Below are 27,830 nucleotides of genomic sequence, written 5' to 3'. Positions count from 1 at the left end.
TTCATCATAGAGAATTTGTACCTGTACATGAATATGTCAATTCTTGTTTCTTCCCATTATCTTACCTTTCCTTCAATCCCTTTTCCTCTCATTTACAAAAGTTTTCTATTTTCCCTTCTTTTCTCACTTTTTCTTTTTCCTTCTTTTCTTTCCCTCTCCTCCCTTGCTAGTCCTCCTTCCCATTTGAACATTTTCTTTCTGTTTCATAATATCTATTATACATTTTGGTTCTTACTTATACTTTTGGTTTCTCATACCAGAGAAACAATGCAGTATTTACACAAGTGTGTCTGATTTATTTAACTTAAGAGCATGGTCTCAAGATACATCCATTTACCTCCTAAGACAAATTTCTCAAATTTATCTTTTTGTATGACTAAATAGAACTCCATTACATTAAAAAAAAAAAAACCTCACATCTTCTTTACCCACTCATTGGTGGATGGGCATTTGGGATGTTTCCCAGATTTAACTATTAAAATTGTCCTGCTATAAACATGGGTTTACATACATGGCTGTGGTTTGATGCTTTTAATGCTTTGGAAAGATACCAAAAAGGGGAATAGCTGGGTCAAATGGAATCTCTAGTCCTAGTTGAAGAATTTCCACAGTGGTTGCACCAATCTACATGGTCACAACAGTGGAGAGGTGTTTCTTTTTCCCCCACAGCCCTATCAGGATTTGTTATTGGTTGATTTATTAATAGTAGACACTCTTTCTGGAGACAGAATGTCAGTATTATTTTAATTTGCACCTCTTGATGTGATCACTGATGTTAAACATATTTCATATATTTGTTTTCCATTTCTACTTCTTTAGCTGAGAAGTAGACTGAGTAGTATATTAATTTCACATGTCCATTTTTGTATTATATATTTAAATTGAGGGGATCTGGGTTTTTTTTAGTTCTTTATGTATTTTAGATACTAGGTGTTTGTCTCAGGAACAAATGTTTGTCTGGAAACATTTTTTTTCCCATTCTGTGGGTTGTTTCTTCACTCTGTTGGTGGTTTCTCTTACTCTGAAAAAGTCTTTGAATGAGATAAGACCCCAGTTGTTGATTATTTGTGGGTATTTCCTGTACAATTGGTTTTTTTTCATAAAGTCTTTGCCTACACCAATGTCTTCAAGAGTTCTACCTATTCTATCTTCTAGAATATTCATTGTTTCTGGTTTAATATTTAGATCTTTGATCCATTTCAATTTTAGTTTAGTGCATAGTGAAAGATATGGAGCTAGTATTAATCTTTGACATGTAGAAAGCTAGCTTTTCCAGCACCATTTATTAAAGAGATTTTCTTCCAGGGAAGGTGTTTGGCATCTTTGTCAAAGATAAGGTGGCTGAGTATGTCTGGAATTGTTTCTGGATCTTCTAATCTGTTCCACTGATCCTTGGATCTGTTTTTTTTCCCTCCAGTACTATGCTGTTTTTATTATTTTATTTTGTGATGCCCCCTGCCTTGTCTTTAATGCCCAGCATGGCCTTGCTATTTTAGGTCTCTTCTAGTTCCAAATTAATCTTAGGATTGTCTTCTCTAATTCTATGAGATATACTGTTGGGATTTTGATCAGGATTACATGAAATCTGTATAGCAATTTTGGAAATAGGGCCATTTTCACTAGATTTGTTATTCTTATCCATGAAAAATGGATATATTTCCGTTTTCTGATATCTTCTTCAATCTCCTTTCAATGTACAGGTCTTTTACTTTCTTCATTAGATTGATTCCTAGGTCTTTCTTTCCTTTTCTTTTCGGTTGCTATTGAAAAAAGTGTTGTTTCTCTAATTTCTCTCCCAGTGGATTTCTGCTGATTTTCAAATGGTGGCAGTGGAAGACTGCTGATTTTCAAATGTTGGCTTTGTACCCAGGTATGCTACTGAATTTGGTTATTAAATCCAGAAGTTTTTGGTGGAGTTTTTTGGGGTCCTATATACAGAGTATCATGTCACCCACAAATAATGATAATTTAACTTCTTTCTTTTCTATTCTTATTCCTTTTATTTCTTTTTGTCTAATTGCTCTAGCTAATATTTCAGAACTATATTGAATAAGAGAGGTTATAGTGGACATCTTTGTCTTGTGCCTGATTTTAGTGTGAAAGCTCTCAATTTTTGTCCATTAAGTATAATGTTTGTTATTTGTTTGCCACAGACAGCTTTTATCAGATTGAGACAAAGATCATCTCCTATTTTCCATAGAGGTTTTTAATCATGAATGAGTACTGGACTTGTCAAATGCTTTTTCTGCATCTATTGAAATGATCATATGGTTTTTGTCAGTTTTATTAGTAGGTTGAACCTAAGATTCAACATTATATTGTTTGAGCTCACTCCATTTTCCTGATATAGGCATTCGTCACTATAAATTTCCCTCACAGGACTGCTTTCATTGTGTCCCATAAGTTGTGGTATGTTGCATTGGCATTACATTTAATTGTAGAAATTATCTAATTTTTTCTCTAATTTTATCTATGACCCATTAGCTATTTGGTAGGGTGTATTTTCCATGTTTATGAAGCTTTTGTGGTTTCTTTAGTCATTATATTTCCCATTTCCTTGCACTGTGGTATGCTAATATGGGTGAAATAATTTTAATTCCTTTGCATTTACTTATATCCCCTATTAGCTAGTATGTGGTCTATTTTGGAGAATGTCCTGTATGCAGCTGAGAAAAATATGTATTCTGATGTTGTGGGGTGGAATAATCTATAGACATCTACTGTGTCCATTTGTTCAATACTTTGGTTAAATTGTATTTCACTGATTTTGTCTAATTGATCTATTTGTGACAGTGGGGTATTGAGGTACACCTTACAAGTACATTTGTGTTTGACTTTTCATGTACATTAATATTTTTTATATAGCTGGATACACTGGTGCTTGGTGGATATTATTTATGATAGTTATCTCTTCATCTTGGATTGTTCCCTTCAAAGGGTTAGTAGCCTTCTTTGTCTCTCTTAATCAGTCTTTGCTTGAAATCCACTTTACTGCAAACAGAACAGCTACCCCTGACTTCTCGCTCCTGTCGCATGGAGCACTGTTTTCTGGACTTTGACTTTCAGTCTATGAATTTTTTTTTTAGTCTATGAATTTCTTGAATTAAATGCATTTCTTGTATACAGCATATTGTTGGATCTTGCTTCTCAATACATTCTGCCAGTCTGTTTCTTTTCATTGTTGAACTGACATCATTGACAGTTATAACTGATATGTATTGACTTGTCCTTGTCATGTTATTTTCCTGTTGCTGGCTCCCCTTTTCCCCCTTGCTTGCCTTGCCTGGTAGATTCATTCTAGTTTGGTTCATGGAATTGTAATCCTTGTTGTCTCTTTCTAGGACATCCATCAGAACATTTTGGTGTGTTGGGTTTGGTGTTAATGATTTTCTCAGGTGTTCTTTGTCATGCAAGTATCTTATTTCTCCATCAATTTTCAAAGATAGTTTTGTAGGGTACATTGATCTGGGTTGAAGGTTGTTTTTTTTCAGGCCTTGAAATACTACACTCACATCTCTCCTTGATTTGAGGGCTTGTATTGAGAAGTTTGCTGTGATTCTGATGGGCTTTCTTTTATAAGCAATTTATTTTCACTAACAATTTTTAATATTGTCTTCTTGTATTTCTGGAATTGAGTAATATATGCCTTAGTGTAGTCTTTTGGGTTTTTTTTTAATTGTGGCTAATTGGAGTTCTATATGCCAATTTCTTTTTCACTGCTTAGGAAGTTTTCAGCCACAATGTCTATGAACAAGTTTGTCTGTTTGTTCATTTACTCTGTCTTCTGCCTTTTCATGGACTCCAATCAATCTTATGTTATTCTTCTTTGCATCATCTAGCAGCTGCTGGGCTGCTTCCTTGTGGTCACTTGCTTTTTAAAAAAATATTTTTCTGGTGATTGTTAACAGCAATCCTGTCTTTTATATCTAATATTCTGTCTTCACATTGGCTTATTCTGCTGTGTATACATTTAGTGGAATTTTTATTCTTCTGGATATGTTTGAATCTGTTTTATAAATTCCATTTCTTTCCTATATTGGGTTTCCATTGTTTTCCTAAGGTCCTCTTTTTTTTTTAATCTGTATCTGTTCTAGAGACACTAAGCATGCCTTTTATTATGGTCACCTTCTCTGTAGTTATCTGACAAATTATTTCTAATTTGATTTTTTTTTCTAGGGCCTCATTCATCTGCTTGGTTATTTTCCCTGTCACTACTGCAGAGAATCCAGATAGGTGGCTTTTGTATTATTCCACCTCATTTCCCCTGGGTTTGCCTTTGGTGAGCTGGAAATTTGGGGCTGCATCTTTATTATCTTTTTGTGTTTTTTTTTTTAGTTTAATTCCTGGGTTGATGCTTGTAAATTGTTTATGATGAGAAGTTTTATTCCTAGTTTTTAGAACCCTTAGGAAGTAACTATTTAGAGTTGTCTTCCAGGTGTAGTTGACTTAGGATTTTAAGTTTGTTTGCAAGATCTTACCTCTTCAATCTATTGGGTATGAGCAGTTGCTGCCTCTTGACCCAGCCCCTTGTTTTTTGGCACTGGCCTATATTACTTTTTGTGACCCTTAGTGAATCTCAGTCTTGGCGTACCAGGAAGAACAACTGATTAGAACAATTATGTCACCTTGGCTAAAGTAGAACAATCAGCAATAACAACAGCATCAAACACAGCCTAGAAAATGACAAACTGAAGTAACTATTAATTTGCTACCTTTACTGATATGAACAAGATTTGTGATTATATAATAAAATCTAAAATAGACTAGAACATTGTTAGCAGTAAATATGCCCTCAATATTTTACTCTCAGGGGAAAAAATTTAAAACACATTAGGGAGAAAAATAGAAAAGTAGAAGAAGTTAGAATCAAGGCTGGAAGATAAAAGAAGATCACACAAACTGGTAAAAAAAGACAAGAGGGAAAGAGAGAAGAAAGAAAAACAAAAAGGACCAGAACAACAACAACAAAACTATAAACTGTGTTCATACTCATATAAAAATAAGAACAAACAAGAAGAAACAAAACAATGTGGGACAGGAGAAGAATCAAGAAGCCAACCCACGCCTTCCTGTGAGCCAGCGGCAACCATGTGGACCAGGAGGAGGCAGCCAGGAGGAGAATCAAAAAGCCAACCCATGCCTTCCCATGAACCAAGCAGTATGCAGGCTGGGACATAAGAAGAGCAATGCTGCTCCCCATCTGCCAAGCAACCGGCTCATTCAGAGGAACTCTGGCTGAGATGATAGCAACTGTAGTAAAAAAAAAAAAAAAAAAGTAATTTAATGCTTGTATAGTTTGATTGACTTTGCAGGCCTAAAGCTGGTAGCCTGAATCTCTATTTGGAGGATAGTAATATGCATTATAGCAACTGTGGGGGATTTCCTTCTGTCTTGTTTTTGAAATCCAATGTTTTGCTGTTACACTATTTTGTTTTATTCCTGTATTTAGTAACCTAAGCAACTATTTTGAAGATAACATGCAATATAACAACCACTGTTAAATTCTTATGTTTTGAAATCCTATATTGCCATTGTTGTTTTTGATGTTGTTGTTTGGCTTTTGTTTGTTTGCTTAATTTTTCTGTTTTTTTCTCTTTATAATAAAATAAATAAAAACAACCACAACAAATACAAAAACAGAGATAAAAGGAGAAAATAAGGGGAAAAAATGTCCACTTCAATATATCTCTGCTGTCACTGGTAGATAATGTGAGCAGACAAAGTCAAGATCTGAGGTGATTAATCCAAGCAAAGTTTACGGCAGGGTAACGTATAATCCTAGCAAGCCTGAATTTTTAGTCTCGCTGAAGTTCAGGATGTTTTCTGACTGGGAGACTAGAAGCTTTTCAACCTACAAGAGTTCATGAGCCTCCCACAGGCTTGAACTTGGCTCCCAGCCCTCCTACCAACTTGGACTAGGTAGCCTGACGCATAGCTGTTCTGAGTTCTGAGCTAGGTTGGTCCCTCTCTAAGATGGCTATCAGTCAATCGCCCTCTTCTAGGACACATCTGAACCCAAATACTCACCAGCCATTGAAGCCCATTGTGTCCATTGCTCTGCTTTTCTCTCTGTGGAGGCCTCTGGGGTCACCAGTAGTCACTGTGCAAGACAAGTACAAGCTGCTTCTCCCACATAGTTGAATGCAGGCCCAGGGAGAAAGCGCAGCCTGCTACTTCCCTCTTCTTAGTTAAAGTCTTTCACTTGGCTGTCCCAGGGGCCTCAATTCTTGCTTCAGATCCTTGCTGGACTCCAGGGACCCACTTTCCTCCTTCTTCTCTTCCTTGTATCGCTATATTTCAATGTCCTTCATTACTTGTTTATAATGAACATGTTTCCCTATATTTATAAATATACCAAATTTCCTTCCATCACTGATTACTGATTTCATTATACTGTAGTTGGGGAATAGACTTTATGACTTCTATCCTTATATAGTTATTGAGATTTGCTTTATAAGCTAACATACAGTCTATCCTGAAGAATGCTCTATATCCACTTAGAAGAATGAATATTCTGCTATTGTGATGTTTTATAGATGTCTGTTGGCTCTAGCTGGTTTATAGTGTTGTTTATGTCTTATTTTTCCTTGCTGATTTTTTGGATAGTTGTTCTATTCATTATCAAAGGTAGGGTATTAAAATCTCTATTATTATTGAATTGTCTATTTTTTCCTTTAATTTTGTCGGTTTTTGTATCACGTATTTTGAATCTCTGTTGTTAGATATATACAGTCATGAATTTTTGCATTTCTAATGCCTATGACACATTTTCTTTTTAAATGTTTATATCTGGTTTATTTTACTTAGTGGGATATCTTCCAGATTTATGCATGTTGCTGCAAATCATAGGCTTGTATCCTTTTAAAGGCTCAAATAATAGAATAATGTTCTGTTTTCCATATATGACAAACACAAGTATCATATCGCACAGTTTTTTTTGTCCATTCATCTAGTGACAGGTAAACAGTTTGTTTCTATTTCTTGGCCACTGTGAATAGTGTTGCAAGTAACATGGGAGTGCACACCTCTCTTCAATAGATTGTTTTCATTTCCTTTGGGTATATACCTAGAATACACATTTTCACTTAAATGTGAGATAATTAAACTTGATTCCATTCTACACTAAACATATTTCAAGACAGGCACAATAATCTAGAGGAAAAGTCACCAGTTTTCTGTGAAGTGTCAGAGAATAATTATTTTAGATTTTAAGAGCTCTATGGTTTCTGTTACAACTACTCAACTCTATTATTGTGGTACAAAAGCAAATACAACAAGGCTTTGTGCAAGCACCCTCTCTCCTTCCTTCCTCCTGTGAAAATAGAAATATAGTCAAGTAGTTTTTTCTTAAACTGTGACTGCTACTATTGAAATGACAGAAATCATTTAAAAGGAGTTTTTAGGGGGTAGAAAATGACTGTAAACAGATCAATAAAGTTCTTCAAGGTATTTATTTATTTTTAAGGTATTTATTAAGTAGGGATTTGTTCAGTAACTTATTTAACTGCTTAAACTTTTGTTCCACCAAGAACAACTGACATATCTTGCCTTTCAAATAAAGTGAGCTTTTGTTGTATATTGTAGCTCTGTCTTTATTCATCTGTCTCACCCTAATTTTCAAGGCTGGGCCATTCATAAAGAAGTTGAAGTATGTTTATAATCATAACTCACAATTGAGTAGCTTCTGAGGCAGACATGTTTTGCTTGGGAATTATTATAAAACTGAATTTTAGGCTGGGGATTTGGCTCAGTAACACAAGTGCCTGTCTGGCGAGCATGAGGTCATGAATTCAATCCCTGATACCAAAAATAAGTAAATAAAACTGAATATTAATGCCTTTAGGGAGGACATTCATTCTACAATTCACCACAGATCTTAATGAACAGTAATTATAAAAATCTCAGACTTTTAAATCTCAAATCTTAACTATCAAAAAATCATGAAGTGCCTGGGACACAAGAGCATTTTAAAAAAAGATGATTAAAAAGAAGAGGTGAAGACCTTGAAGCAAATTAAAAGCAAGTAAAGGGACTGGGGACAGTCTCGTGGTAGGCTGCTTGCCTTGCATGCATGAAGCCTTGGATTCCATCCTTAACACCTGGGGTTGGGGTAGAGGGCAAGGGCATAAGTAATGAAAATTTATTTGTATCATCTAATACTAGTGCCAACTATTTCAAGAATCTTTGCTGTAGACTATCAGGGTATGCATGTGGTTATGACACAAAAGAGCATACACATGACAGTCCTAGAAACATTCAAAACAATATCCTGCATTAATGGAGCACAGAGGGTTGAGATAACATGCTTTCCCAAAATGGAAATGAAAAAACAAAGTAAGAGTTGTCCGGGACGTAAAGAATGGGTATACAGTGAGTTGAGAGGAAGGAGGAATTACTTCTGGCTGGAGGGATGGAAAGGATAGGGGTGCTTTAAGGAAGAAATGAGTACTGATGCCAGGCAAAGGGGTCAAATCTCTTGAGTGCCATGAAGCCAACTGGCACAGAGGTAACATGAAGGTTCTTAGACTATATGTCTGCAATTGAATCTGTCATTTATCATCTCCTGCTCCTGTATTTCTTGCCTAAGACATTTATTATCTATTCAGAAGTTTATTCAATGAATGTTTATTGAGTGTCTGATATGTAGAGGAAAGGTCTAGTAAAAGACAAAGACATTGGAGAAGTAAACAAAAAAGTGGAGAGAAAGAAAAACAGTGTTTGTTAGAAAAATAGGAGAAGAGGGTTTAGGTCAGGTTTAGACTTCTTTGAGGTGAAGAAGGAAAAGCAGCCAGGAAGTCTTATGATAGGAGGGGAGGCTCTCACTAGAGGGAACCATCCAGGTAAAAAAAAAGAAAGAAAGAAAGAAAGAAACTGAAGGAGCAAATCAGAAGTTCAGTTTTCTGTAACCACAGCAAGGAAAAGACAGAGAAGTGCACTGGGAAATGTGGAGAGTTAATCACAGCTTTTCACTTTCTGTTACAAATTCTGTGTGATGTTTTAAATGTGGGGAAGCTGCTGAAAAGGAAAGAACAATGAAAACCCAGACCCTTCTCCTGGGGCAGTGCCGTGATAGATGCAACGGTTTAAGAGCTGACTGCAGCTGGTATCCTAAGTATCTAAGGGGCAGGGTTCTCACGTGCTTTGAGAACTCTGATGAAGGATATCTGGACTGGTTCAAGAAAGGCATGTTCACACTTCCTACTTCGCCCACTGCAACAGCCTCTAAGTCAGTTATGCAGCCTGCAGTGTCTGTCTTCCACACTGCCCATCATCCTCCTAGCACAAACTACAGCACGTCAGCTCAAAACAATCTATAGCTCTTAAGACTGAATTCCAAACTCCTTAATCTTGTATCACTGACCCTAACTTGTAGCTTCTTTAAACTACTACCTACCAAAATGTTTTAATTTACTCAACTCATACTAAGAAATACATTTTATGCATAAAAGAAACAATTCAAGTAGAATTGCTCTGATACTTCCTATTCTATGCTATTTTCCTTTTCTATAAATGCAAATTATAGCTAGGCATGGGGACATATACCTGTAAACTCAGCACTTGAGAGGCTGGGGCTGGCGGATCATAAATTCGAGGCCAGTTCAGGGTACAGTAGTACTGTGTAACAGGTTTTTGTTTTGCTTTATTTTGAACAAGCTCTTATTACGCAGTTCAAAGTGGCCCTGAACTATGTGGCCTAGCCTGGCCCCAAGCTCACATGATCCTCTTGCCTCAGCCTCCCAAAAGCTAGGATTACATGTGTGTCTCACCATGCCTGACTACATAGTAGTGTGAGGCCAATGTAGAGAACCTAAAATTGTTTTAAAATATATGCTAGTTGTTGCCTGTAATCCCAGCACTCGGGAGGCTGAGGCGGGAGGATCGTTGTGAGTTCAAGACCAGCTTGGGCTACAAAGTGAGCTCAAGGCCAGCCTGAACTGCATAGTGAGACCCCGTCTCAAAAAAGACTATATATATATATAAATTGTGATTTACCCATGTCCTGCTAGGTCCTGACCTGCAGTTTGAAAACCACTGACTGCTCCTTGCATTACTCTCTTTCCCACTTATGTCTGTTCTTTCCCTTTTCAACCAAGTAATCCTGAATGCAAGTAATGCCTTACTTTCTTCACTTCTCCTTCCCACAGCAAGTTCCTATCGACCTCCCAAGACTCAGCTCGAATATTAGTTCCTCAGAGGAACCTTTCTAGATACTTCCATAGTCACGCTTCTAATTGCAGGGGTCACAGGGTTCAATGCACCTTGAATGGCAGCATTTGTCATGTACAATGTAATGTAATATGACCCCTTTAAAAAAATGTATCAGTCTGCTTTAAATTGTTTTTCTGAATGTCAGTAATCTAAGCTGTTCTTTGCCAGCTCTAAAATAGGACCTAAATTGAAGAAAAAGTAAGAGAAGTAATGATGGATACTTGAGAACTCACTTCATCTTGCACTAGCCTCCCTCCAACCTCACCATCTTAGCTGTGTACCAACCAACTGGCCCTTTCTCCATTCCTCAAATATAACAGTTCTTCCCACCTCAGATCCTATCTATATCACTCACCTATCTATATCACTCAACTATTTCCATGGCGAGATGTTGCTACTGTACCTTTAGATCAATGGTCTATTCTCAAAGAAATGTATTACATTTCCTTTACTTGTCTTACAACGTGTCTAGGAAATTATTGCTCTCTGTTGGACAGGGTCTCACTATGTAGTTCAGGTTGGCCTGAACTCACCGTGTAGCCCAGGCAGCCTCCCCTGGCCTGGGATCACAGACATGCCTCCTGGCCCTTGAAATTACAATGCTTACTCTGAGCTTCTTGGTTTATTTTATCCCACACTATTAATGTCACATTTTAGAGGAAGTAAATCTACTAATTTGCCCCTCTAAGTTCAGCACCTAAAATTGTGCACAACACATAGTATGATCGCCAAAAAACTCTGCCGATGAATCAGCAAGCGAGAGAAGCAGAAAGGCCATAATATTCCTGATAGCTAAGTCAGGTAGCGATTGACAGAATGCCTGGGTCTAAGACAGACTCAGCACACAGATGAGGCAAACCAGGCTTGTGGTTGGTGGGGATGAGTTGATAGAAACTTGGCGCCAAGATGGAAACACTCTGGCTAGGCCTACAAGCCTCCTGAGACACAAAGCTATACTGTGCCTGGAACCATCTGGTCCAAAATGCCTAAACAAATATGTGTAAATAATGTAACAATCACATAGATAGAGGACCAGAACACTATGACCCTCATAGCTACCTCTTCCAGAAATGTCTATTCTCCTTGCTATCTTGTTTTTCTATTAGATCAGTATAAGCTATGTGACTGTACTTGTAAGCCTATCAGATGATTACACTTTGACCAAAGGCAACCCGTGCCGTGATTTTAGTGTATCTAAACGTCCAAGATAAAGAGCTTGACACCTCCTGCCTCTGAGGCGGTTGCTCTCAATAAAACTTTGATACTGTCACTTCTTTTCCTTGATACCGTTTTTCAGCATCGGCACCTTGAGACACAAACTCTAGTAGGTTGGGAGTTACTCCACTGTAACGTCTTACAAGACCCGTTTTGAAGACGCCTTGAAGGAGTCTCTGGTAGAACCAGGGGCCAGAGCTTAAGCACACAAGCCTAGACCCGGGACTGGGAGAGGGGGAGTTGAAGCACCAGGCGCCACGCTCCAGGGCCTACCAGTAATAAGTGACCGTGCAAGCCTTGCACACACGCTCAGCCGGAGCCTCACACACCTCACAGCAGAGCCGGCGCCCCTTGGGAACCGCCAGCGGGTAGATGACATTCATGCTGCAGCCGGCGGTGTCCGTCTCTAGGACTGTTGCCTGGCGAGAACACGCACTACACTGGCATCACGTGACACCGCGGGACAGTCGCGGCCCTGAGGTTTCAAAGACTAGAGGAAAGGGTGTGGAATGACTGCCATGGGGTCTAGTTCTGAAACCAAAAACACAGAAAAGAAAGGAAAGAAAAAAAGAGAAGACAAACCCAACGGAACTAAAGGTTAAACCAGTCGTAATTGAACCTCTCCGAATCTAAGGGCCGGAAACCCGTACGGTAGCCGGTAAAGGTCAAATGCAGACAGTTCTTCACCCAGACTAAGACATTAACAGGACAAACTTTGACTTTCTTAAATGTCCACCCGACAGAGAATGAGGTGCTCTGTCACCGTCCCTAGACACTGTCGCGCAACACCACGTGTTTCCGCCCTTAGCGCGACGAGCAGCCTGGGCCCTAAATCCAGAGCAAACGGCCCAGTCACTATTGCGGCTGCGCACACCCCAGGTATGGGAGAGGCGTGGCGCCGGCGGCCGGGGCGTGCGTGGGCACAGAGACGCTGCGGCACTGATGGCGGAAATGGACCTGGGCGCCGAGTTCCCCCGGCCTGCGGGTGCTGCGCGCTGGGCCGAGGTTATGGCTCGCTTTGCCGCCCGTCTGGGCGAGCAGGGACGGAGGGTGGTGTTGGTTACGTCAGGTGGCACCAAGGTTCCTCTGGAAGCGAGGCCCGTGCGCTTTCTAGACAACTTCAGCAGTGGACGGCGTGGTGCAGCCTCGGCGGAGGCCTTTCTGGCTGCAGGTTATGGGGTCCTGTTCTTGTACCGTGCCCGCTCCGCCTTCCCCTATGCCCATCGCTTCCCGCCTCAGTCCTGGCTGTCAGCTCTGCGACCTTCTGGGCCAGCACAGTCAGGCATGCTGAGCCTGGAAGCCGAGGAGAATGCACTACCAGGCTTTGCTGAGGCTTTGCGGAGCTATCAGGAAGCAGCGGCTGCCGGCACCTTCTTGGCCGTAGAGTTCACCACTTTGGCGGACTATTTGCATCTGCTTCAGGCTGCGGCTCAAGCACTCAACCCTCTAGGTGGGTGCCATAGGAATCCCTCGGTGGCCTAGAGGCAGAGGCTTTCTCCCCAGCCACTTTCCCCCATACACTGTACTTTTCGCTTAGCCAGCGGACTCACAGCAAGGCTTCCGAATTGAAAAGCAACTGACTCCATACCTTCCCCGATTTGTTACACTATCTGCTTCTCTTTGCAGGCCCTTCTGCGATGTTTTACCTCGCTGCAGCCGTGTCAGATTTCTATGTTCCTGTCTCTGAAATGCCTGAACACAAGATCCAGTCATCTGGGGGCCCACTGCAGGTGATGGGCGCTTCTCTTCCAGAGATCTGATCCCCTTTAACCAATCTTGGGTTAATTTACTCTTGACCTGGAGATGGCCTTTCTGCATTCTGTATGCGCTAGGCACTGGGGATACAGAGATGAATAAAGACACCGCCCTCCCTCAAGGACCTCAATCTAGCGAGGGAGCTGGATACAGACATAATTACAATACCGAGTGATAAATGCTGTAGTGGAGGTATGTACAAAGTGCAGTCAGATCATGAGGGAGTGAACTGGGGGAGTGGAGGAAGTCTTCCTGGTGGAGATGACTTGACCAAGGTTTTAAAAGATGAGTGCAGGGTATAACAAAAATTGGAAAGGCAATTATGAGTGCAGTTACACAGTTGTCGTTTGGAATTGAAGTGCTTTTATGAGGCTGAGCAGCAGAATGAAGAAGCACCTTGCTTCATAGAAAACTTATTCCTGCTTAAAAAGCTTGGACTTTATCTTGTGCCAACAAGGGGATTAAGTAAAAAAATGAGGTAAAAGTTTTTGTATGAAAAGAACATTCTGTATCATTTTGAAAGATAAAACGGAGAGAGCAGAGAAAGTATACAATTGGGGTTATTGTAGATGAAGAGGTATGGGGAGGGGAGTGCTATGATTGTGATTACCTAGTGTCTTGGAACTTGAGGAAATTCTTAATTGGTTATTGGGTGATATTAGTAGAGTTTATATAGAAGAACTTTACCTGTGGGGCACTTACAGGGTTATTTCACTTGCTCTTAAAGTAAAGATTACTGTGTAGCTACTGTATGCCACATACTATTGTAGGACCTGGAAGTGTAAACTGTGAAAAGAAATATATCCAGTAAGGGAAGTCAAATGCATACTGTATTTGGTAGTAAGCGATAAGGAGAAAAAGTGGGAAACTGGTCTATGATCCCTTTTATACTTGCTAATAGCTCTTTTAAGGAAAATCCTGATGATTAGCTTAGAATTTCACACTTTTAAAAATTCTAGGATCCTTAGTATATCTCACATATTTTAAGTTCTATGGTATCTTGAAAGTACACAAAATGATGATTCCCCTTGGAAGGTATTAGAAAAAAAGATGATAGGAATTGAGATAAAGGGAAAATAAATTCAGTTGCTTGCTCAGGACCAAATTGTGTAATTGTATCCACTTAGAATTCCAGTCGTAAGTAAATGTAAGTAAATAAAATCCAGTGGCCATTCTGCCAGTGAGAGAAATATATTAGATTGAGAGATTTTAAAAACCCAGTTTTACTGGGTTTCTGTCAACAAAATTTACATGCACAGATTGTGTTTATTTGAGGATTGCTTTTTAAAAAAATAAAGGGAAATGTTGAAGAATATAATGAGGTACAGGGCAGGGATGATTCCAGAAAACACAATTTGCCAGAATACATATGAAGCCTTGAACTTAGGCATTGTTATGAACCCCACAAAAGCAGGCCTTTAAAGCTAAGTGCTATGCTTTGAAGTTTGATAGTGAGAAATCCCCTTACACTTTTATAGGCAAAAATCTGAGTGTCATTCCTCAGTTTCCTGGTAGGCAGCAGTGGCCACTGTTTGCTAATTAAGCTTTTCTTTTTCCAATACAGATAACCATGAAGATGGTGCCAAAAATGCTTTCTCCTTTAGTTAAAGATTGGGCTCCCAAAGCATTTATAATTTCCTTTAAGTTGGAGACTGACCCCTCCATCATAATTAGTCGTGCTCGGAACGCTTTGGAAGTTTATCAGCATCAAGTGGTGGTGGCTAATATCCTCGAGTCATTACAGTCTTTTGTAGTTATTATAACCAAAGACTCAGAAACCAAGTTACTGCTATCCGAGGAAGAAGTAGAAAAAGGCATGGTGATAGAACAGAAGATAGTGGATGATCTTCAGTCTCGACACACAGCTTTTATATGTGACAAAAACTGATCTGAAAAGATCTTACAGGATTGAAAATTGTTCTGTGGACCAGAGCTTTTACAGAATGCAAGAACTAAAAAACTCTTTGGTTTTGTAAAGACAGAGGGAAGGGTAAAATTGATGGTGTGCAGGCAGGTATGGGTTGGTATTTGTCTTAATGACTGAACCACCCCATAAAATCACCTGAATGTTACCTGGATTTGGAAATTGAACACTAGAACTATATCTCACCTTTAAGAGAAGTCTGATGGGAATTATATATTTCACAAAATATAATGGGGGCTAAATGCTGAATATCAGCTTAATTTACAGAAAGGATTATGGATGCATGAGTGCTCATGCTTTGAAGATGAAATATTTGGTGAGGGCCTACTGTGTTTCAGGCCCTCAGCTAAGTGATGAGGATTAAAAAGATGAATAAATATGTCTTGCTTGGGAAATGGATGTATAAAAGTTAAAGTATAATAAAGTGTGTGCCCACAAATGCACAGAAAGGATGTTGTTTTTTTGGAAATTTACTAAAAATAAGAAAGACACTTCCTAAACATAGGTGATTGCTTGAACATTGCAGAGCTTTCTACTACATTTACCTTTTGCTCTAGATTTACTCTATAGTTGAGTAACAATTTATTTCTCAAATATTTTAGAACTGTTCTTAAACTTAAACGAGTCATCCTACTGGTACCAGCTTTATTGGTGAGCTTCATTCTGTGGTAAAGAGTGTGGATGTGAAGACATCTTAGCCAACCATGCCACCTATTAGCTTTATAAACTTGGGCTCATATCTTTTTCCTCATGTGTAACATGAGGATAGTAAATCTGCCAAGTGATATTGTTGTTAGGATTAAGAAAAATAAGATAAAGGAAAATTCCTTGTGTGCGGCAGTTCACACTTGTAAATGGTTGAGACTGTTATTTTTCTTACTTGGTAGCACTTGCCTGTATCATGCTGGAGCCCTGAGTGATCCTTGAATTGTTGATAACTCAAAACTTCTTTCACTCCCTAGTGTGGGAGTCCAAGAAGTAAACATATGTAAGAAGTATAATGCAGGATTCTCAGACTGGTTTGTAGGGTGGCCCAGAATACAAATTGAAAAGCTTCCGTTATTATGTACATTAATATTTGATTTAGAGGGTAAGGATTTAGCTCAGTGAAAGAGTGTACCTAGACTGCACATGGCTGTGGGTTTAATCCCCAGTGCCATCAAATAATAAAATTCATGCCAGGCATGGCGGTACAGGTGTGTAATCCCAGTTATTCAAGAGGCTGAGGCAAGAGGATCACAAACTTGAGGCCAGCCTGGGAATGTAGCCTAATGGTAGAGTAATTCTTGGGCTAATCTGCCACCCAATACAATTCACAATATCTCATGGAGCTCGGAAGAATAATCCAGTGTGTCAATTTTAGTTGAAATTTGAAGAGAAGCAGCAAGATAAATCATTAAAGCAGAAAGCGTGCTGTTTAGTAGAGAAAAAATAACTGCGGCAGCAGTTACAAGTTACCGAGACTTTTGGTAGCAGCAGTTATTTGCTAATTTTAAATGAACTTTAGGTCCAATTGGCAAAACCTCAAAAGCAGTGTTTTGGCTGCAGTGTTGACAGAGCAGGAAAGAAAAGACTGATTTTCCTCCCTACATTTATAACCTTGTGGATGATGACACTATTTAAGAAAAAGCATGAATCAATGAAAGCAAGTAAGGAACTTGATCTAGAATGGAGGACCAAGGAAACCTTCCTTGAGGTGATGTTGAAACTGGAATAAGTGGGCTGCAGGTTGTGAGCATTTAGATCAGAGAAAAAGTATTTGCAGAGGCTCTATTGCCAAAGGGAAAAGGTGAAGCACTCATAAAATAAGAGGTAAGACCTATCCAGGCACATAATGTATATGGAGCTAGCAAAGGTTTGGAAAGATTTGTAACTAGAATATGACTAAGAAATGTACATACTAGTTGGGATAGTTAAGCAAAGGCCTCCCAAAACTAAGTAAAAGTGAGCACTGATAAATAACCTGGAATCTTGGCCAGAGAGCAGGGAATCACATTTAAAATGATACAGAAGTTTTGATAAATTATGTGGCATTTAAAGTTATATTTTGCACTATATAGTAAGAACAACTCACCTAATTTCCAGTGCTTAGGACTTAAGGGCTTCAGCCTCAATAATAACTGTGATGAGTTGGGTTATTTTATTTTTGCAAAAAGCTGAGTCCAAAAGTATAATTTCTTAGGCACTCCAGGAGATTAATGGCAATTTAATTAGGCCTAAAATTTATTATAACTCCAGACGTATTACCCTGCCCTTTTAAGGATGACTTAATTTCAAGAAAATTCTAAGTTGGAGAGAACATACTCGAGAACTAGAACGTCCGGTTATAGGGGGAAGCAAATCAGTTGCAAATACTAGCCACTAAGTTATTCTGATTACCGCAGTCTCCAAGCCAATGGGATGAGCCGTACTAACGATACAGCTGAAAGAGCTCCGCCCCCCGACCCAAAGTCCAATGGTTTCGCCGTAACAATGTTCCTGACAGGAAGAGCAAACCCTGGTACCAATGACCTGCGTCGTATCCATGGTTCCAGCCGGAAGGACGCCTTTGCGTGGGTGCGGCTAGCGTGGTTGCTATGACGCCCTGGCTTCTGGAGCACCTGCAGGCAGCGTCTGCTGGGCCCTGAATTTTGCAACGCCGGGACTCCTTGGGGGTACCCTCTTAGAGAAAAATTGTTGGCCTTCTTCCGACCCACTCTCAAGGAGGAACGCTTTTATTCTCCCCTTTTCCACATTTCACTGCTTTAACGCTTCTCTCCCACGGATGGCCCGAAACTCCAGGAGGAGCGCCTCTCCACCTCGGCGTTTCTAGCCCCAGGTTGGAGTGCATCTGCTGCGAGGATTTTCCTGTTTTCCCGGACCCTCAGCTGCTGTAGGCATTTAGCATCAAGATGCCGCTGTTATTTAGAGAGCGACTTAGACACGCTCGGTAAGTTAGGTAGGCATTGCTGGTGAGGAGGCTGCCCCCCTACAGCTGACTGCTCCCCAAGGCCCAGGCTAAATTACAGAGTCCACAGAGGCACAGCTGATAACTACTTGTAGGCCCGGGAACGAAGAACTGCGGTTTCCTGCTTTTTTGGCCGATACTCGTCTCGCTGAACCTTGAATCCTGAGGAGCGCCTTGGGAACCTCAGCGTCCGAAGTCATCAAGTCAGTTACGTTTGCCTTTCAAGCTGCAACTTCATCCACTTCTCTCATTGTTCTGAGCACCAGTTTCTTCGTTCTGTGTGTCCCATGACCATTTTCACCCTTTCCTGTTCACCCTGCACGTTTTTGAGTGTCCATTTGTCTCTGCCACTTCTGTCATTTATAGACCACCTCCTCCTGTTTTCCTGCTGCGATATTTTGCCTGCCTAAGTATTTCATATTCTTCAGCTATAAAACTGGGAAAATTTTGTGTTTCTCTGCATCATGGCGAACGTTCTGTGGGAGTAAACTAGAGACTAGAGTGGAGAAGTACACATTAGTAAATACATTAGATTGCTGAAAACCTAGTGTGTTTTAAAAATGGAGGAAAAAATAGTGGTTTCAAGCCATTTCAGACGTATATAAAGAAAATTGTTCCTTGTTATAATTAAGTAAATATTAGAGTAGGCATAAATATTATTGAAGTGTTTGTAACTGTGAAAATTAATCAAAAAATGATTATGTAATAGAGAATTTCAACTTTAAACCCATATGAACCCAACACCTGGGGATGACAGAATTGCTATAGGTAAGATGCTTGAAACATTTATTGTGTCTTTTCTTTAAGTTAGTTTCTGAATCAGAAAAACATTGTATTTGATGTGAGCCAAAAAGGAATGATTGAAAATAAATATTTTTGGCAACTAAGCAGACTCAATAGTCTAAAGGCTCTTAGATTAATTCATTAGTATGATTAATTTGGATCCAGTGAAATTTTATTTTAGCTTGAAAAGCAATTTAATTTGTCTTACAGTTTGTATTCCTTCTTGACTCATTTTTTCTCATTATTTAGGTTTAAATATAAAACTATTTTGAGAATATATAAAGTACATATTTTTTTTTCAAATCTTTTTTTTTTTTTTATCTGCACTGGGGATCAAACTCACGACCATGCACTTGCAAGGCAGGCGCTTATGCCACTGAGCCAAATCCCCAGCCCAAAAGTACATGTTTTAAACAGGTATGGAGAACTATAATGATTTAGACATGTTATTTCTTAGGCTAATGGAAGTGTTATTTGTGATATTTCATTCTTAGCTCAGGTTTCCAATTACGAAAAGTCAACTTTCTCTTTATAACAGGTTAGATAATAAAAAGCAGCTCTTCAGCCTTTTCAACGGTTCATATTAAATGGAGCTGAGTAAATTTTAACTCTTGGAAAAGTAGGCTATTGGATGCTGTTTTATGAGGGCTTTCATCTTCCAGTACTACAAGGTTAACCCAGAATAAACATTTTTTTATTTCACCACTAGACTAACAAGGAAGAATAAAATTTTTTTCTCTTACTCTGTCTAACACACTTCTACACCCGGGGTTGGGGCAGTTTTCCTCCAAGAGACATTTGGTAATGTAGTTGTTACACTGGAATGTGCTGTTTTGATCCAGTTGGTAAAGTACTGCTGCTGTACATCCTACCGTGTGCTTAGAACAGCCTATAAAACACAGAATTAAATGTCCAGGCTAAAGTGTCAGTAGTGTCAGTGCTGAGAAATTGTCCTAACGTATCAACAGTTTTTCCATGTACAGTCTGTTCTCACGTGTGCATTTTTACATAGCTGTAATATACATTTTCCTTTCTTTTTTACTTTGTATTTTTAAACTTCCCACATTGGTGCATTGCTTTCAACATTTTTTTTAAAGTGTGTTTTTCTTTTGGTAATTGAAAAAAACTGTAAGGCTGTCTTTAAGATGTCTGGTTGTTTGTTATTGTATGGCATTGGAGACTGAACCCAAGGATGCTCTACAACTAAGCTATATCTGCAGGCCTTCTTACTTTTTATTTTGAGACAAAGTTCTTTTAAATTGCCCAGATTGATCTCAAACTTGTGATTCACCTGCCTCAACTTTCCAACTACCTGGGATTACAAATGTGCATCACCATGTCTGACTAAATGCCTCTAATTTTTAGGTTATATTTGTATAAAAGGAAGAAAAAAGGTTAGGGTGAAAAAGCCTAGGGTAGGATGTGGGTGTTGGGTCAGGGGATGGAATGAGGAAGGTGGTGGGCTGTAAACCTAGGAGTTAAACTGCTGAGAGGGCAGAGAAAACAGTATTATCTCAAGATGTCTTTCTAGAATTTTCAAAATTCTCAGCCATCAGGTCTCAGTAAGTCCCCTGGAAAAACATTTGTTCTAGGATATAACAAAGGAGAGGGACCTAAATGTGCAAAGTCAGGGAAATACAGAAGTATGGTGAGATCAGTATCTGGCATAAACGGTTAATACCATGGAGTACCAGAAAATAGGCTAGAGAGGCAGGACCAGACTGGGGAATTCCTGGTGCCGAGGTTAGAGACCCGAACTCCGCCTGTGAGCAAGTAGCAGGTGATGTGCATTCAGAAACTCAGTTAAAAATGCTTCCACGCTTGCACTAACAAATAGATTGTGGGGGGAAACAAGTAAACCAGAGTAAATCAGGTAGTTCAAAAGCAGGTGTAGTAGATGTCATTGTCATTGAAGATAAGTATAGTTAATGAGAGCAACCACTTTACATTCATTAGGATGATTATTCTACATAATAGATAGATGGTCCTATAATATTTATTCTGCTTTCCTCCCACAGAAATATGATACTTAGTTTTGTGACTGATCACAAGACTGCATTCTTTACTGTCAGATGTTAATGTATTATAAGTTCTAACTGAAATGTTACATACATACACACATACACATAAAGTAATAAGTTTAATAAGTATATAGAGAAATTGGGACCCTTCAGTATAGCTGATGGGAAAATCAAATGTTACAGCTGCAGTAGAAGATTACTGGTGGTTTCCTTAAAAAGTTAGACGTACAATTATATACCTAACAATTCATTTCCTAGTTATATACCCCAAATAATTAAAGCAGGGGCTTAAACAGATACTTATACACTGATGCTCATAACAGCATCCTTAACAATAGTTAGAAAATAGAGGTAACCTAATAACCATCATCAGATGAATGGATAAACAAAATGCATTCTTTACATACAGTGGGATTCAGCATTGAAAAGACATCTGTTACAACATGCATGAACAGTATACCGAGAGAAATAAGCCAATGCAAGATAAATAATATATGGTTCCACTTATGGAATGTACTTTGAACAGTAAAAACTCAAAGAGACAGAATGTTGAATGCCAGGTGCCAACAAGGAGGGAAAGGAATGTTATTGTTTAGTGGGTACAGAGTGACTGGGATAATAAAACATTCTAAAAGTGGATAGTGTGATGGTGGACAATTGTGAATTCATTTAATGTAACTGAATTGTACACTTAAAAGTAATTCAAATGGTAGCTTTAGGTTACGTTTATTTTACTACAATTTAAAGGAGTGGGGCACGGAGCATAGAAGATAGTGGTCAGAATTTCTTTAGAATTCCAGGCTTTTACCATGAGTTATGGTTATGATAGGGCTTGGGGTTAGCCATGGGGAAAAGTGGCTAAATAGAACGGAGACTAAAGACTACTGACTGGGGGAGCCTGGCCATGTGGAAGAGCTCGGATGAGCTGTACACTTGGATGCTGACCTGACCTGCAAGCCCCTCTTACCCTGCACTGCTCCGTCTCCCCCAAGCATCTATTGTCCTCTCTCCTCCGACTTTCTTTAATCTAAGACTTCCCTATACTACCCTGACAACATAGGAAGCAAGGAACTCATAAAACTCTCATTTTCTTTCTATCTGTCCTCTTTCTTTCTTTCTTTCTGGAGACAGGGTTCAGGCAGACCTTGAACTCACTATGTAGCCCAGCCTGGCCTCAGACTGCCAGCAATCCTACTGCTTCAGCTTCCCAAGTGCTAGGATTACAGGTGTGTGCCACCTCACCTGGCTGAAACTCACTTTCTAATCACTCCTAATCTCACCAGTTCATCACAACTGCTTTTAACACTGACATATTTTCTTCCAGTCTTTTAGGGTCTGGTTTTCACATAGTTATAGTAGTGCATTTGCATTCTGTCATTTATCCTATCATTATAGCCATTTTCCCATACTATGGGATGCTATATATTCCTAGTGTCTTGGGCTCTCTGATACAAGGACTAAACCATAAGTAAGTTGGTTGGTGCTCAGAGACCTTGTGGGAAGAAATATATGAGTAAGGACCTGATGAGGAGCAATTGGGGGAACATAAGATTCTTAGTTATAAGTCAGAGCAAATATGAGGTGCAAGGATTACACTTGAGCTCTTTCAGTGTATCAGATGATAATTAAAATTCTAAATATTGTTCACGAAAACTGCCAATGTGAAAAATGCTAAGGCTGGAAAACAAATTTTTTTGCTTTAAAAAGGCAAACTGTACAATTATGTAAACTGCAGCATAGCAATCATTATGTACATCACTACAATTTGAGCAAGATTAACTTAGAAATTGTATTTGATTATAACAGCAACTTCTATTCGTAGTTAATGGTTCTAGCAATATAGATACTACTTCATCAATTAGCAGGTATTTAACCATTGTCATAGTGCATGCAAGCTGTTACTTTAAACTTTGAAAAAAATAGACAATATTGATGACAGTCATAGATCAAGAAGTGTTAGGGGCTTTGGGTGTGACTCAGTGGCAAAGCACATGCATAGCATGTATGATGAGACCCGGGGTCAACCTCCAGTATCTGCCCACACTACCAAAAAGAACTTTTAAAGCTGAATGATGTAGAAGTCAATATAAATGGTAAAACATAATCTTTAAAATCCTTGATAATGCAGAATTAGGGAACTTTCTAGCTTCCACTGGATTCCTTTTTTTTTCCCTACCTTTAATAGAAGGAACAGGGCCAGAGATTTAGCTCAGTGGCTCAAGCACTTGCCTGGTAAGTGTGAAGTCATGAGTTTGATCCTTGGTACCAAAAAACAAAACAATAGAAGGAACAAAGGCTTCTTCAGGTTTTATGATCTTTCCAGGGCCCATTGGGAGATTTTTGAATTATTAAATTGCACACTACAAAATTGACCAGCACAAAAGCATGTATTTAAAAAACTACACTTAGTAATTTGCATTGCATGTGTCATGTCATCATTTTTACTTTAGAAGAAATTATATAGCTGTTCAAAGCTTTAAATTTTTTGGTATTATCAGCTGTTCCTCATTTAAGTGCTCCTTATAACCAGATATTATAACAAATTAATAGAAAAACTAAAATATGCTTTGTAGAGAGCTGAACTCCAGTCATATGAGTATGTATGTGTTAGATTTTTTGCATCCTCAGTCATATGTGTACATATATGCTTACATGTGTGCTTATCACTTTCATCAAGGGAAGAGAGTCATTAGAAGACATCCTTCATCACCTGAGAAAGAGGGAGTCAGCTTCCTTGCTGCTATAAAAGAAAACCCTGTTATTTGTGATACCTTTATTCTAGCACAGTAAAGACAAGCTGAGGACTGCTGGTAGAAGGTAGAAGCACTCAGTGAAACACATGGAAGAAATGAAAGGATAAGAACTAATAGCCAGGTATAGTGGTGCACACCAATAACCCCAAAGCTCTGGAGACGGAGGCAGGAGAATCACTGCAAGTTCAAGGCCAGCCTGGGCTACATAGAGAGTTCAAGGCCAGCCTGAACTATATAGTAAAATCCTGTCTTAAAAAGACAAAAATAAAATTAAATCAAATTAAAAAATAAAAACTAATAGCATACAGTTTTAAAGATAATCTGAATGTTCTCTGTTTTTCCCTTAAATTTGCACATTAAAAACTAACATTAAATATCACTGTACAGTTTGAAGAGTGCTCACATGTAATCTTTGTTTCCCATTAGATAACAGCAGTCTGTATTGAGTTCTGGTACAGTAACATACAGATGGATTCAAGGTGGCTTTCATTATCTAGATATAGTCATCCTAGTGTCAGGAACTGACCCGCTAGGTGACTCACTCCCTTAAACGATGGGAAACCTCATTAATCAGTGTACTGTGAGTAGATCTGCTTCCCCAAAATGAGCTTGAATTAACTGAACTCAAGGATGTATGGACATAAACACCCATTTATTGACTGGCAGTAAGATACAACTGCTAGAGGAGTCACACATATTTCTGGTGGTAGACAGGTTCTCTTATATTATCTGAGAAGCCAGATTTTATTTATTTTTTCCAGTTTTTTATTTATTAGCACATGTTTGCAGTATAATGATTACATTCCTTCTGGAGAGTTGATACATGTACATAATCCATCTAAATTATTTTTCGTCGTCTTCCTCTCCTCTCACACCCCCTTCTACAGAAAGCTGAATTTTAATCAGATAATCACTTGGTGATTATCTTTCCACAGTAGGACTATCTACACCTGCCTTATAGTCTAGGACCAGAGCACCTAGCACTTAGGATTTTTGACTATTAATCATTTTTTGATATTTCAGAATAAGCTGACATTGTACATATCTTGAAGAATTGTCTATTTTTTCCACCCAATTCAGCATAACCTTTCAGTTATTTTGGTAGTCCTCTTCTGAACAATTTGATACAGTCGTGAGTTCAGTTTCAGCCAATGTGGTGAGACACAGCTATAGTCTCAGCACTCTGAGAGGCTGAAAGTGGAGGACTGCAAGTTCAAACCCAGCCTGAAGAAATTAGCAAGACAATATCTCAAAATAAAAAAGGGCTGGGAATGCAGGTCAGTGAAAAGGCCTGCTGGGTTCAATCCCCTGTACCCTACACATGCACACTCAAAGTTCTGTTCCTGGTATTGGCCCACCTGGGTGCAAATTCTAGGTCCTATCTTATTATTTGTGTGATAAAACAAGACATTTAGCCTTTCTAAATAAACCTGTACGCTCATCTGTCATGTGCAAGTATAATAGTCCCCTATGGTTGTGGTAACAAACATTTGATGTCCTAAATATAGCTCCTAGATCACTATAGTACCTGGAGCGTAACAGATTTTCAATCTCTTGGTATTAGCTACATAAAGTTACCTTTTGTTAAGCCGTCATATTAGCCAGATACCATTTTTAAGGACTATTCAGTTTTATTTCAATGTAATTACCTGTTACCATTTTGAACATCTTAATCATCAGTTTTAGCATCACAGTAAAATAAATTACTGTGTAGATTTTTCTCTGTTCATCAGTGACCATGACCATATTTTATAAAACTTATTTGAAACTTGCATGATACTAGGGAAAAAATCTTTATGACTCCCAGAAATTTGTAGTTATGTGTGATGATATGTCTGGGAAACATAGTGTCTCTCATAACAGAAGACCGTTGGAAGGAAGTGGATGGAGGTGGGAGAGAGGAAGAGAGAGAGATAAGCTTAAGGAAAGCTGGGTTTTCTGTTTATTTCTCCAATTATAGTCATGATAGAAGAGTGATCTCCTGATAGCTCTTTCACTGACTGGACTTTTAATGGAGTTAAAATATGAGCCATGGACCAAAAACAAGAAAAAGCATTGTGTTTAGGTGAAAGATTACACAAACTATGTAACTTATCGAAAGCATGAGAAGGAAATCATGGTTATGAAAAGGAGCATGAACAGCTTAGATGTGAATTTAAGGATCTCCAACTCAAGAAGGATAATTTTTCTATTTATGAAAGTGTAAATTTATTTTTCCATTTCTAAACACTAATATTTGACAGTTGTAGAATGTATAAAGTAGAATAATGGGGAAAAGTACTATATATTTTGCCACAAGAAAAATATTTCTTATGTTTTAGATATATTTTCTATCTATATTCTAACAGTTCAAATTGTGTGTGTGAAAGGGCGCAGGTGTTGTCTATTATAGCACTTACCACACTGTATCATATTTACCCTGTTAGCTCCTCCAGAATAGAGGTTACATCCTAGTTTTTTGAGGGGCTTTGTTTTGTTTTGTTTTTAGAGAAATAAAGCCAAGCAAAATAAAACAGAACAAAGCCACTCAAAGAACAAAGCCAATCAGTGTAAGTGACACATACTTCAAAACAATACAAAATTAATAATGGTTCTCTTTTTGTCTTCAAAATAACTGTAGACAAAGTAAAAACCAAGTAAAACAGAACTGAATAAAATCAATAAAAACAAAACAATGAATGCAATAAAGGACTTCAAAATAAGACAATAGTAAATCCAAAATGGCTACCATAGTATCTTTACTATCTTTGAAATAGCTGCCCATGCCATCAGATGTAACAAAATCAAATAAAACAAAACAGAATAAAACCCAGCCCAACAAAACAATGAAAATGATATTGGACTTCAAAACAAGATAATAGGGAATTGACAATGGCTACCGCCTTCAGAAGGAGATCCCCATAGATGCCACACTGAGTACCCTTATTCTCTGAACCGATGATCAAACCATTGGCCGTTGACCTGCAGTCAGAGAAACACCAAACTCCACAAGCACCAAATTGTATTTCACCTCAGTAGCTATCATTGCAGCCTTGTTTCTCCAGATCAGCTGGTTGCTTGGGGTAGGAGATTGGCTCTTGTTTCCCGGCCCATGTGCATCCTGGAAGGGACTGGGGTCTGGCTGTATCCTAGCTGCGCTGGCCCATGTGTGGTGCAGGTTGCAGGTTCGCAGGGAAGGCCTGCTTCTTGTAGACTTCTTCCCCCACAGTCCATGAATGGCTACATCCTAGTTTTAATAGTTTCTCCATAGCACCTACTCTGTCAAGTACCTAATACAGGAAAAGCAAAACTTTACCTCTTTTAGTTTTGTTTGTTTTGGTTGGGTTTTTTTTTTGTTTTGTTTTAAGTTTTTTGCCTTTTTCTGGGCTCAGGAATTGATATGTCAGATTCTCAGGAGAAAAGCACACAGATTTATTAATATAACTTCCCGTCCTTCACATTAAGAAGGTTCCTTTCCTACCAGGCACGGTGGTGCACACTGGTAGTTCCTGTACTCTAGGAGGCTAATGATTGCAAGTACAAGCCCAGCTTCGGCAATTTAGTGACTCAGGGGGGAGGGAATCTTTCATATGGGAATTTTATCTTCTGCTTTTGAGAAACAGAATTCCTTCCATTCTTCTAATAAGAATGATACTGTACCTGTTGTTTTCAAGTACTTTTAATTCAAAATAGTCAATATATCAAAGTGGTGTATTTTTATCCACTTCAGTAACATATTAGGGACTCAAAACATACATAAAGCACTGCAAAACTACAGGGAAAAACAGAGGGAGGATTCCTTTGTAATTGTCTATCTTTGTTTAACTACAGATTAGGTGGGCAGAGATAATATTATCAATGAATATATTTCCCAGACATCTATCATTTTGCATGTTCAGCATTTTTTCTTTCATCACAGATGTTCATTTGGAATCATTTTCTTTATAGGACTTCCCTTTACAAGGGTCTCTTGATGGAAAAATTTTTTCTTTCAAATCTCCAATATACATAAAGTTGTTATAGGATATATTTTATGTGTTCTGCACATTTTTTCCTTGCTTTCAATGGATATGAGTTTTATTCTGCTGGTTTAAATGTTTGCATTGTTTTTGTTCATATAATGGTTCCATTTTAAGAGTTTTTAATTTCTTTCAGCATTTTTAGTTGTAATTATAGCAGGGTTCTTCTGGTGCTCTAATCTGGCATATTGCAAGAAACAGAGAATGCTGTATATGCTGCCGCCA

The 27,830-nt window shown here is 38.6% G+C and overlaps 3 protein-coding genes across 12 annotated transcripts in view; 2 read left to right on the top strand and 1 right to left on the bottom strand.

Annotated features, from left to right (window-relative positions):
- Zmynd12 (zinc finger MYND-type containing 12) overlaps positions 1-27,830 on the bottom strand; it is a 183,740-nt gene that overhangs the window by 26,504 nt on the left and 129,406 nt on the right. The window contains exon 1 of one of the 3 annotated variants that reach the window (XM_063236361.1): positions 11,698-12,174. The exons of 1 other annotated variant lie outside the window; for it this stretch is intronic. In XM_063236361.1, the coding sequence (XP_063092431.1) occupies positions 11,698-11,807 (110 nt within the window). In that variant the 5' untranslated portion in view covers positions 11,808-12,174. Of the gene's footprint in view, positions 1-11,697; positions 12,175-27,830 lie in introns of those variants that run through there. One more of the 3 variants, XM_063236362.1, reaches the window with a different exon arrangement.
- On the top strand, positions 12,305-15,552 carry Ppcs (phosphopantothenoylcysteine synthetase). 3 transcript variants are annotated; one of them, XM_013144250.3, is made up of 3 exons: positions 12,305-12,595; positions 13,051-13,154; positions 14,744-15,552. In XM_013144250.3, the coding sequence occupies exons 1-3, from the start codon at positions 12,367-12,369 to the stop codon at positions 15,065-15,067; spliced, it is 657 nt and encodes a 218-aa protein (XP_012999704.1). In that variant the 5' UTR covers positions 12,305-12,366; the 3' UTR covers positions 15,068-15,552. The 3 variants fall into 3 exon arrangements, with proteins under 3 accessions (XP_012999704.1, XP_003462551.1, XP_012999706.1); XM_003462503.5 differs by having other exon boundaries at positions 12,307-12,874; XM_013144252.3 differs by lacking the exon at positions 12,305-12,595 and having other exon boundaries at positions 13,051-13,371.
- Ccdc30 (coiled-coil domain containing 30) overlaps positions 15,699-27,830 on the top strand; it is a 129,818-nt gene continuing 117,686 nt past the window's right edge. For 2 of the 6 annotated variants that reach the window (XM_063236355.1, XM_063236354.1), the window contains exon 1: positions 15,699-18,253. The gene's annotated coding sequence lies outside the window, so the exon portion shown is untranslated. The remainder of the gene's footprint in view (positions 18,254-27,830) is intronic. The other 4 variants (XM_063236357.1, XM_063236359.1, XM_063236358.1 and 1 more) reach the window with 4 other exon arrangements.

Source organism: Cavia porcellus, unplaced genomic scaffold (genome assembly GCF_034190915.1).
Source record: "Cavia porcellus strain 051 isolate PalLab524CR breed Dunkin Hartley unplaced genomic scaffold, mCavPor4.1 scaffold_25, whole genome shotgun sequence".
Lineage (NCBI taxonomy): Eukaryota > Metazoa > Chordata > Mammalia > Rodentia > Caviidae > Cavia > Cavia porcellus.
The sequence above is the reverse complement of the archived record's forward strand: the minus strand, read 5'-3'. Positions and strand labels throughout refer to the sequence as shown.